The 12055-nt window shown below is 43.7% G+C and overlaps 1 protein-coding gene and 1 long non-coding RNA gene across 22 annotated transcripts in view; one reads left to right on the forward strand and one right to left on the reverse strand.

Moving 5' to 3' along the window:
• Positions 1-8249, forward strand: part of LOC144293990 (uncharacterized) — a 72759-nt gene extending 64510 nt beyond the window's left edge. The window contains exon 4 of the long non-coding RNA XR_013361376.1: positions 7846-8249. This is a non-coding gene — a long non-coding RNA (uncharacterized LOC144293990). The remainder of the gene's footprint in view (positions 1-7845) is intronic.
• THRB (thyroid hormone receptor beta) overlaps positions 1-12055 on the reverse strand; it is a 371044-nt gene that overhangs the window by 10962 nt on the left and 348027 nt on the right. For all 21 annotated transcript variants that reach the window (XM_077865408.1, XM_077865416.1, XM_077865411.1 and 18 more), the window contains 2 exons: positions 5046-5192; positions 1066-1324 (listed from right to left, as the gene is read on the reverse strand). In XM_077865408.1, coding sequence (XP_077721534.1) covers positions 1066-1324; positions 5046-5192 — 406 coding nt within the window. The remainder of the gene's footprint in view (positions 1-1065; positions 1325-5045; positions 5193-12055) is intronic.

A 12055-nucleotide genomic window follows, 5' to 3' on the forward strand; every position in this document is an offset into this window, starting at 1 on the left:
GAGAAGGAGACAAGCAGACACCCCACTGAATGGGGAGCTGGATGTGGAGCTTGATCCCAGGACCCTGAGATCATGACCTGAGCTAAAACAGAGTCAGCTGCTCAACCTAACTGAACCACCCAGGTGCCCCACTTACCTTCTATTTAAAGACTAGCTTTCCTTAAAGGATCTGACATATTTTGCATTTCTTATTTATGAGATGATCTCTGAAGAGAGAAGTGTCAGAATTATTATTCATTTTTCACTGAAGGAGTCTGGAGCCCTGATAATGAGCTCAGGGTAGGTTAAAGATGGCTGCAAATTTTTTGCCATTCCTCCCATCTAGAGGTGGGCTCTTGACTCTGGGCTGGTGCTGGGGCTTTTTTGGACCAATAGTATGTGGCAGAAGTGATGCTATATGACTCAAACCTGGGCCTTAAGACATCTGCAACATGTGCTTCGAATTCTCCTTCTTGGAATCCACCAGCCATGTAAGAGTGCAACTAGCTTTCCAGAGGAGAGGCTGCATGGAGAGAGGCCTGAAGCTGTGTTTGATGTCTCAGCCCCAACCCCTACCATCTGTGGATGCTTTAAGCCACTAAATTTTGGAGTGGTGTGCGAGATAGCAATAAAAACCTGAAACTTAAGTTGTAGCTAAGCCATAAACAAATTTTAGCTTTTCCTCATGATTTCCTCAACCAGAACTTAACACAGAGTGGTGTGGTCACTCATACCCATATCCTGGGTACATAAAACCAGAAGAGGGTGAAGTTGGCCAATGACGGTAAGTCAGGCTGGGTAGTGTCCATTGAAGGTAGACCATTTCATAGAGTCTTTAAAATGGCTCCTTTGGGTCCTTCCTACTACGCTGGAGGAGTGCAGGAAGCATCAGATACCTGACACCCCCCTTCAGTTCCCAGGTCATTGGCAAACCCCCAATTGCTTGCTGAAGGAGAGTGAGCTATGATTCTGAAACTAAAGGGGGGCAGTGGGGGAGGGATCAGGAACTTTTATCAAGTGATTTGAATTAGCATCAGACAAGCAAAAGCTCTTTGGTCTCCCAGTAATGTGTCTGGGAGTACTCACCTGAAGACATCAGCAGGACGGCCTGAAGAAGGGCTACTTCAGTGTCATCCAGGTTGAAAGAAGACAGTGACATGCCCAGGTCAAAGATGGCATCTGACACCACCCCAAGACCCCCGTTCTTCAGCTGGCCCCGCGTCACTGCCATTTCCCCATTCAAGGTTAAAGTCTCGCTTTCTGGGTCATAGCGCACAGCAGCTCGAAGGGACATGATCTCCATGCAGCAGCCTTTGAGGAGGATTATCTGGTCTTCACATGGCAGCTGAAAAAAACCAGCCCATATCAGCAAGAACAAGTGCACAGACGTCAGTGAGGAATAACATGCAGTATCTTAATAGCAACAGGGACCACATCCTGTGATCAACATCGGTCCTGCACTCTTTGGGCCTCTGGCTTTCCCTTCCTTCCTACTCAGCTGTAGACTCTCAACAACCATTTTTCATACTCCAAGCTGGTCACTGATTTTAATGTCAGTACTCTGCCTTTCTTTTATGATGGATATAGATCTCCAACTAGGATTGCAGTCCTGTGTGAGATTGTGCTACTAATCCCTTACTCTGGGGGTTTGTATAATAACACCAACTGATCGCTGCTTGAGAACGTGGTTTATGTTAAGCTTACCACATTTCTCACAGTGGCTGGCAATTCTGCTTCTCTTTGATTTTTGAAGCAAGTTTGCTTCTCGGGTCTCTCAAAAGGCACAAAAGGAGAAGGTCGCTGGTAGAAGAGTGTTGCCCTAGAGATCCAGAGATGTAAAAGCGTTGGCCCAGGTCACCCAGTGAGTTAGAGGCAGAGGTGAGACTAGAATTCAGACCTCCTGGCTCCTAGGGTTATGTTCTCAGGACTTCAGGCACCAGAATTACTCCACACACTGGATTTCTCTGCCAGTGCTATAATCTCATTTTAAGCATCCTTGGTTGCCTTGTTAATTTGGATTTGTGATAATGTGATAATATTTATAATAAACTTAAAAAAGTACTTTGTTAGCAAAATAACAAAAAAAATCAGAGTTTTACCTTCTGGCGGGAGAGAATGTTTAATTAAAAGCCATTATCAAAATAGTTTGAAAGGCTATTAGTTAATGGATATTTTTGATGAATTGGGCATTGTGCTAAGATTTTACGTGTGTCACCTTACTTAACCTTCACAGCAATACAGTGAAGTAAATATTCTAATTCCAATTTCATTTACAGAAGTGGAAATCCAGGCACTGAGAGGTTGAGTAACATGCTAAGGGGTCACATGAGGGTTTTGTGGGTGAGGCTAGGATTTGAAGCTAGATCTTTCAGAATCCAATGCAAAAAAAAAAAGAATCCAATGCAAAGAGAAGAGAACACACTCTTTTGAAGTACTGAGGATATGACTAGGTTTCCATAAACAATGAATATGTAAATTATACATAATTATTATCTTTTCATTAAATCAGGTACAAATTCTTTTGGGGCAGTACTCTTGGCAAGACTCACCTAGTTCAATTTTGGTTGTTACATAAAAGTGAAAGTAATATACTTAATTACATTTAAAATGCTGGGTATTTCATATTTTTTTGCTAACTCGACCTAGCCACCTTACCATTTAATCTCAAATTACTTAGCTTTTTCTACAGAATAAAAGTCATTTCATATTTGGTTCTGGAATATATACATGGGAATTCTCTCCTTCCATTCATTAAAGAAAAAAAAATCACTGTGATTTGCTTTTATTTAGGTTCTAATTTGTATTCCTTGATTATATCCTTGGATTTCTGGCCCAAGATCATCGTAGGAAATAGGAAACCCCGAGCTTAGATGTATCCATCACCAGTAAGATGGAGAATTGACCCAATTAGGTGGAGGCTGGCTTGAATGCCTATGGGGAACAGGGAATATTCAGCCTCATGAGGATCACCTGAGGGCTTGTGAATCATATTGCTGGTCCTACTCTCTGAGTTTCTGTATTCTCCAAGTTCCCAGGGTATGCTTCTGCTATTGTTTCAGGGATCCCACTCTTGAGAATCACTGACATGGAATAGCAGAGAGAAATTACCAATCAGATCAAAGCATTTATTTATTTTTTTAAATTGTCACAAAGAATGAAATTTGGGCAGACCTTGTCTTTGTAGCCAAATCTGGTTGTAGATGAAGTAGAGGAATTCTTTTTAAAACTGTTTGGTGCAGATTTAAATAAAAGCTGAATGAGTATTTGTCAAGGATCACCAATGGTTTAAAAACTAGGCCAGATGCCTTTCCCTTTTAGAAAGGTTTGTAGGATGCTGGTGAGATTTGTTTCAACATGTGGGCAAATGATCTTGGTCACCTACCACAATACTTTCATTGTGAGAGCACTACACGAAGGGCCTGACAGGCAGAGGCAGGGACACTCCCACAGACTCTTCCTGTCTCTTTGGGAGAGCATCACTCAGGTTGATTGGCAAAGATGACAGTGCTCTGCACTCCAAAAGTGAGTCTTTTTTAAAAAAAATTATTTATTTATTTGAGACAGAGAGAGAGTGGGAGAGAGCATGAGTTGGGGTAGGGGCAGAGGGAGACGGAAAAGCAGACTCCTCATTGAGCAAGGGAGCCTGACAAAGGTTTGATCCCAAGACCCTGGGGAAGGCAGATGCTTAACTGAGCCCCCAGAAGTGATTCTTAATGTGCGTTTTTGGCAGTTCTGTCAGAAATGACTTTAGATCTTTGAAGCCCTGAGTATCCACCAATCTTGCTGGTGGATTGGCATGGATCTTAGCAGAAAATTAATGTGAGTGCAATTTGAATAGCATATGTACCAAACTGCCTCTGGCAGGAAAACTCTGGCTTTCGCAACCACCTGGGATTTCCAACCCACTCCATAGGCAGCTCAGGAGCCCACACCGGTCACTTCCCTCTTTGGGGCTCTAATGAGAGGAAGAAAGGCTAAAGGTCCTCAGGAGGTCACAAACACCACAAACACATGCATCTCTGCTGTAAAAGCAGCCCCCCCTTTTATTTCGCAATTTGGAGATGGTGGAAAGGAGACAGAATCATGACTTTGAAGCAGGATTAAACTTCTAAGGGAAACTTGAAGAGAGAAACTTGCCACAATCCATGCTTGAAAGGTTCTGTGTTGACCCTTTACCCTTGTCCTGGCCATATGTGTTTGGTGTGTTTGTTATTGGTGGTGGAGATGGCTTTTCTTTCTTCTTAAACTGAAATATCTGTGGTTAGTTTACACAAGTTTTACATTTTCTAAGAAATCTTTTGTTGGTATTCAAAGGGGAACACATGACTAATAGTACAGCTTGCATTGCAGGGGTAGCATACTCAATAGAGCTTTCCTTCAGACACCAAGGATGAGGGACATGGGACACACCCCAGAGAGAGAAAGAAAGGTCCAGAAAAATATACTTGACACAGTGAACAAAAAAGAAAGATGACACCCAGAGTCAGAGGAACAAGCACCCTTGGCACAACTGTGAGAGTGTATAACCCTTCTTGAGAGCAATCTGCCAACACATCTCAGAAGCCTCAAAAGGAGGAAACAGCCACACAACTGTTCTGCTAGGATATGTAGCGGAAAGCATATTGACTTTGACTCAAGCCATGGCCCTGTGTTTGGATAAGTTAATCTCTTTGATCTTAGTTTCCCCCATCTATAAAATGGGCTTAATTCCAGGTATCCTGCAAATGTTATAAGGAGTGGATTTAATGTGGGCAGAGTTGAGCATGGTAACTGGGACATTGTAGGTGCCAAATGAACAGAAGTTATTGCTGTCATACTTCCCTATACCTGGGGTCAGTGAATAGACAGGATCTTCTGCCTCATGTGGACAAGCTAATAAATGATGATTGAATAGAGAAGGTAGGGAAATAAAGATGAAACAGTGCAAGTTTTTGTTTTGTACTGACATTGCTTTATGTGACTAAGTCCCAACTAATTAATATTAAATTATAAATAATACCCAGTATTCCTGGAAATTGATGGAACTATAATGAAAAATAATGCAGAAGAAAAAACAATTTCCTTACCTCACAAAACATAGGCAACTTTTTGGCAAAATCCACCACTCTGGTAATTGCTGGTGTGATGATTTTTGTAAAATGGCTGAAGGCTTCCAAGTCAACCTTTCCACCTTCTGGGGCATTTACTATTGGTGCTTGTCCAATATCTTCTGGCTAAGAAGGAGAAACAAGAAAGATTTGTTTTATTTTAAAAAATATTTTATGTATTTATTCGTGAGAGAGAGAGAGAGAGGCAGAGACACAGGCAGAGGGAGAAGCAGGCTCCATGCAGGGAGCTCAACGTGGGACTCGATCCTGGGTCTCCAGGATCACAACCTGGGCTGAAGGTGGTGCTAAACCGCTGAGCCACCCGGGCTGCCCAACAAGAAAGATTTAAATGAAGAACCTGAAGGGATCTTTATTTATCATAGTTTTCATGTGGCAGAAAATCTCTTCTGAATTGACATGCTATACAATATCTTGTTGTCACTTTGCTCCATAACAGACAATGCAGTTTTCATGTAGTTTAGTTTTCTGAGCAAAGATATATGTCTTGGCCATTGCTTTAACAGCCCCCAGTGATCATGTCACAGAATTGGTGCTGTAGAATTAAAGAAAGGGAAAGCAAGTGAGAGAAAGAGGGAGGCAGAGAGAAAGGACAGGAAAGTGGGTTCTGCTTCTCAATGCATGAAGGATGCCAGGTGATATAAGTGCTAGGGGTTCTGGGGTGGCATTTTCAGAGCCCTGCATGTTCTGGTGTGTGTGGGCCACGATGGAGGAGTGCAATGGGGATGACTTCTGATGAGGGAGCAGAGGAAAGCTGAAGACAAAGCACAAGCTGATACGCCATAACCACCCCCCACCTCCCCAGCTCCTGGGTGGGATGTGTGTGACAGTCCTCCGGAAAAGTCCTGACCAGTCTTAATGTTAATGCTTTGCTAGAGGGGAAAAACACCTTAGTTTGATAATAGACAGGCCTCCAGTATCCTAAGGGTCTTCTTTAGTATATAAAAGTCTTCGTGGATGCCTCCCTTTTTCCTTAGCTCCCCCTACTCCCAAGTTTATAATCAGCCATTCCTCACAACCCCAGTGCAGCAGCTCTTTCTACCCATGGGTCCTGTCCCCCTGCTTAAATAAAATCACCTTTTTGCACCAAAGAATTCTTTCTTAGCTGTGGGCATCAGCACTCACTAACACTCCAAAACAACATCACTGGCAAGTAGCACCCTGTGGATTTGTTCTTGCTTTTGACCCAGGTGCTGGGGGTCAAAGTTCCTGTCTGCCCTACAGACTCCAGGTGGAGGAGGTCTCAGCCGGCTGAGGAGGAAGACCTCTAGGTCACCCATAGGAACTAAGCTGTGTACACTTGGCAAACTTTCAGGCAGGCGGTATTACTAATATTCAGTGTTCCCGGGGCACTTCTCTCCTGTTGACTTGCCCAAGAACAATCCATAGCCTTGCTACTCAAAGGGTGGTGTAGCCGCTTGGATGTCACCTGGGGACTAGTTAGAAAGGCAGACTCTCAGATCCCTCTCCAGACCTAATGCAGAACCAGCACGTTAGCAAGCCCCTCAATGGTCCTGATGTCCATTGGTACTTTCTAGCTCCTTATCAGTGCTCTAAGACCATCTCTGAGACTATCATGATCTCTCCTGTATCTCCTGTTGTCACCTGTGTTTCCTGCCAGGAGCAGTCCTCTCTATTGACCTTTCTTGTTGTAATAATAATGACCACTATTTACCTGTGGCCTTTTGAGGGAGTGCATTATCTGAAGTAGTTCTCACACAATCTTGATTGGCAGATGAGCAAACAAAGGGCTCAAGGAGGTTAAGACCAATCCCCTGAGGCCAGGACTGGGATACTGGTCACCCCAGACTCCACACAGCAATCTGCCAAGAAGCCCACATCCACCCCCTACTTCGAGACTTTTGCAACCTGTACACTTAAAAAAAAAATTATTTATTTATTTGAGAGAGAGATAAAGTGTGTGCATGTGCTAGCAGAGAGAGGGGCAGAGGGGCAGGAGGGCAGGGACACCGGCAGGCACACTTCCTCTGAGTGCGGAGCCTGATGTGGGGTGCGATCCCATGACCCTGGGATCGTGATCTGAGCTGAAAACAAGAGTCAACTGGCTGAGTCATCCAGGTGCCCCACAACTTGTACACTTTTGACACCAGTGGGGGAGTGAAGGGGCAAAATTCTACTCCTTAATATTTCCCTTATCAGCCTTCTCCCACTGCCTTGCTGGAAGTCATGAAGGTGATCCAAGGGATCAGAGACTCAGGCCCGTCCCACGGCCTAGAGCCACAGTGAACAGACCAGAACCAGGCACCCAGAGCTGGGAGATGCGGGACGGTGGGCAGAGATGGGCGGGAGGAACCGACACTGAGAACCAGTCAAGCAAAGCTGAATCCCTCACCTGCAGACTGGTGAGGGCACTGCTCTGACAAGACTTCCAGGGCACACTCCTGCTGCTGCTGCTGGCCTGGGACCACACTTTGAGAACCACTGGGCTGGCAGTAACCACATCCAGCTCAGAGTAATCCAGTTACCATTTTATTCCCACACCTCCCCAATTATTGCTCACGTCCAATTTTTAGCACAAAGAAAAGCAAAGGATGATTATTTTACTAAGGTGTTACTAGGGCCCCAGGGTCAACAGGAGCAGCCTAGGCCCTCCAAGGGTGTGGTAGGAGCTGTGGTTACAGCCTTGGGGAGGATTTTAAAATATATTACATAACAAACTCTGGCAGCCCTGACCTTTTATGGGTTATCCAGTAGGTTCTTCTGTTTATTTTATTTTATTTTTTTATTGTTTGCTTTGCAGGCTGCAAGTGGATGGGAAAGGAACCTAGTGTGTCATGTTCTCATAGTCAGTGATGATGTTTGGGGACAACTGTTGGCATGGGAAGCCCACGGGAGGCTACTGCTCTGCTGACTTTCTGGATGCAGCCAGAATCGATGGTATAATCACACGTACAGCTTCCTTTCTCTCTGTCTGTCTGTCTGTCTGTCTTTCTCACATAGACTGAGCTAAGGGAAAAGGCACATCACTCTCTCCTTCGGGCACTGCTTCTCCTGGTATGCTTCACCTTCCTTGTTGGTCTTTATAATTCCTCCCACCCTAGAAGTGAGACTCCTCTCACCTGCCTTGTTATTGAAGCTCAACTGATAAAAGGAGCATGTTTATATTAAAAAAGAAAGAGTTTTATATACACACACACGCACACACACAGGGTGAACATTTTTAAAATTAAAATAAATAACAATATTTTTATATTTTTATAGTTTTGTCCGGTTGAGTCCAAATGTCTTGTCATTGGACACTGATAGATCTAATCTGATTGTCCTTTGAAATGTTAGTAAGTTAATGCCAAGGTTAAAAATTTCCATTAAAAAAATAAAATAAAAATAAAAATTTCCATTTAATCTGTAGGTTTATGGAGCCTTGGAATCACACCTTGATACCTCTAAAGGTTTGAAAAAAGGAGGGAAATTACACAAGGAAATATAGTAATTTTAATTAAAATTAAACTCCCAAATGTAACCATCTCATAAGCTTTTCTGTTGAAAAATAAATAGCAGGATAGGAACAAAAAATGTACTTTTAAGCCTTTGGGTATCTAATGGAAAATACAATTGCTAGAAGTAAAATCATATACAAAGTAAAAGCTTTTTATTATATCAAGCTTTATTCCCCTAATGGTTCTTGGTTACCAGAACAGCAGACAGATAAATAGATAGAGTCTATGAATTGAGCTGAGTTAACACATGAGGTATGAGAAATTAAGGTTGAGCACTGCAACCTTGTCTGTGACTCCCCTAAAGATTTTTCACATCATTTGCTACAATATTTGGAAGATGTTAGAAATAAAGAAGAGTACAGATATTTGACATCAAACAAATCTATTAGATACATTAATACAACTAGTAGCCTTGTAATCCATGACATGAGATACATCTGCACACACACACACACACACACACACACACACACACAAGCACGCATTGAGCTCAAGCTCAGGTACTGATGATAAGCCTCTGGCTTGCAGATTCACCAGGGCAGGATGTGGGCACAGCCTGATTTTTGGTTCTGGGGCTCAAATTGCCTTAGCTTGATCAAGGGGGTGCTTCCCTCATTTTGACTTTCTTCCTCCTTGTCTGCCATAATGGTCCTCCTGAGCCAGCTTAGCCTACCTCTTCATGTCTCCTTCCCACCTTGCTTTGCACTTTTGCTGTGTGGAGCTGCCTTTCCTCCTGACTTTTGCTTTCTTTCCAGTCCCTGCTTTCATCTCATCTTTGCCAAGTCCAAATCCTACCCCACTCAAATTCTATTTTTTCCCAAATGACCTGTGTGAAATGATGCCTAACTCGTCAGACCACAGATGGTGGCCCACATACATCACTCATATGGCATTTAGGCATTTATTGCTATCACTTTTTATTGCAGTTATGTAGGTACACAGCTAAGATATGAACTTCTTGGGTAGGGGGCATAAGCCTTAAGTTTCTTTGTCTACTGTCTGGAAAGCACTGGGGCTAAAAGGTGGGGCCAGAATGCTTATTGGTTGGTTGAGTGAGTAAATGTAACTTTATAGATGTTGAACCAATATTTATTGAGCAACACCTATGGGGCCAGGCCTAGTTCTGGATGCTGAGGTTAAATCTGTGAACTATGTATCCTCGAGGAACTTCCAATGTATTGAGGGAAGACAGACAATAAATGAAAAGAGGAGTACTCTCACAGAAAAAATTCTGTTTGCGATTTGACTGGAGGTGACATGATAGTACCTGGGAGTAAGCAGCGGGGAGGAGCAGCCCAGGGCTCTTTAGAAGTGATGTATGAACTTTAACTGGAAGAAGGTCAAGAGGGCAGCCCTCCACAGAGCCAGAGGAAAAGGATTTAAGGCAAATAGAAAAACCAGTGCCGAGTCCCAAGGCCAGAAAAGGGGCCCATGTAGTCGGAGCCCAGAGATGGCCTGAGATGCGGTTCAAAGGAAGGCAAGGGTCCTGTGATGATGGCCCTTGTGGGCTCTGGGGAGGAGATGGGCTTATGGAGTGTGGCTGCACTGAGGGGCTTTCCAATGGGAGCTCAGAAGGATGAGAGTTGGACTTGTTATGTGGAGTCGGGATGTGGGGAGCCAGAGGAAGCAATGGGCCCGCGGCACTAGCTGTTTGGGCAGGAGATGAAGTGGTCTGGACCACAGGGCAGCAGTAGAGATGTAGAGAATTGGAAGAGCTCAAACCTATCTTGGGAGCCGGACATAGGACTTTCTGACTGACTGGATGTGCGGTGTGGGACAATAAGGAATCCAGGATGTCTCCTCTGGGGCAGAGGAAGGGGTGGGGGACACAAAGGGAGAGATGTAGGGATGTGTGCAGCGGTGGGCTTCAACTAGCTCAGCTGTGTCACTAGCTGGTGATACACAGATGGAGACTAAGTGCCTTTCTGCTTTGACTGTTGATCATCATTGTTCAAGGTGAGTAGCAGATGCTGCCTCCTGACCTCTTTGCAGTGGCTGGCTCAGAGCTGAGGGCTTCTTGGCTTGAACCTGTAGCTCTCTGGCACATGCAGAGTGGGATGGGACCAGACTGGATGTTTCCCTTCCTCTGTGTGATCAAGGGTGTTGCCTTTGTAAGGAGGGACAGGAAGGCCCAGACAAACAGTTGATTAAAGGTCCCTGGAAGGCTCTCCCTTTTCCTGGGATGATCAGGGCCAGACCTGAGGGTGAGGGTTGTAAGGATAATGCACATTGGAACCACTTTTGTGATTGTTAATGATGTGCTGAGATACTTATATCTACAACTTTTATATCTTGTGGTGGAAAGTCACCCAAGCCTTAGAGAGGTGAGGGAACTTGCCCAAAGTCATGTAACTAAAAAGCAACAACAACTATATAGATTATATATATTTATAAAGCAGCAGAGACAAACATTGAACTCAGGCTGTCTGACTGAATCTCCATGCACATGACTACATGCCCCTGCCTTCTTCTGATGCAGTTATCATAGTTTTGGGCAATTGAAGCCTTCCTGACTTGGTTGCTCTTGCCTTATGACCTAGCCACAGACCACATGTGGCCAAATCACTCATCTTGCCTGGCCCTTCTGCTTATGCCCCTTTTCTGAGGCTTTCCCAATTGAGCATGTGTGAGATCAGATAGTAGCTCTGCCAGGGAAAAGTAGAGCAGGCCGGCCCTGGTTCTGATGGACTCATTTTATACTTTAATGGAAAATCCACCCAAAGCCATACCTTTGCCTATGAATGAAGGGAACAGAATAATAACAGCATGTCAACAGACAATATTGTTGCTGCTATGGGGTTTACTCCAAACCAAGTGTCTTCCAGCCCCTGGGAGGTGTGGAAGTGAATTACTCGTGGCTGAGAGACACTGCTTCCCTTGTTGGGCATCAAATGCCCCTTGTTCTTTTCTCAGTGTACTCCTGTGTTTCATCGTCGCTGTCACCACACCCGAAGGGTGGTTACATTGGGCACTTCTGTACCATCAGGGATTTGGGTGGATTGGGGAAAACTAGAAAATTATGATTGAAATGCTTTTGGAAATAGTCTTAACGAGTGGCTTTGGAATTATTATGAAAATCTGCATGGATTTTTAAAAAGTATTTGCCAGTGATTCTCATTTTTACAGACACAAATATAGGTTTGAAACCCAGGTCAAACCACCAGTCTCTATTTCTGACTTGAGTCTTAGTGTTAGGGTTAAAACAATGAAGAATCTTCTTTTGGGGGGAGTAACTTACTTTCCTATTCCAGATAAATGAATACTTCCAGTTTTTATGACAACATATAATTTTTAGTCCCTTTTTATATATTACTATACTATTATTAACATAATAGGTCTCCTAAATTCTTTTTCAAAAGAAGATGGGCCATTATCACACACAAATAAATGGAATAAATGCATAGCAGTTTTGTAAGCAGAATAGAGGTGCTCAGCCATATAGGAGACACAAATCCTCATGTGTAGAAGCCTATTCAGACATGGATATCATTTAGCAAAGCTGCCTTTAATGAA

This window comes from Canis aureus, chromosome 22 (genome assembly GCF_053574225.1).
Source record: "Canis aureus isolate CA01 chromosome 22, VMU_Caureus_v.1.0, whole genome shotgun sequence".
NCBI classification, from domain to species: Eukaryota; Metazoa; Chordata; class Mammalia; order Carnivora; family Canidae; genus Canis; species Canis aureus.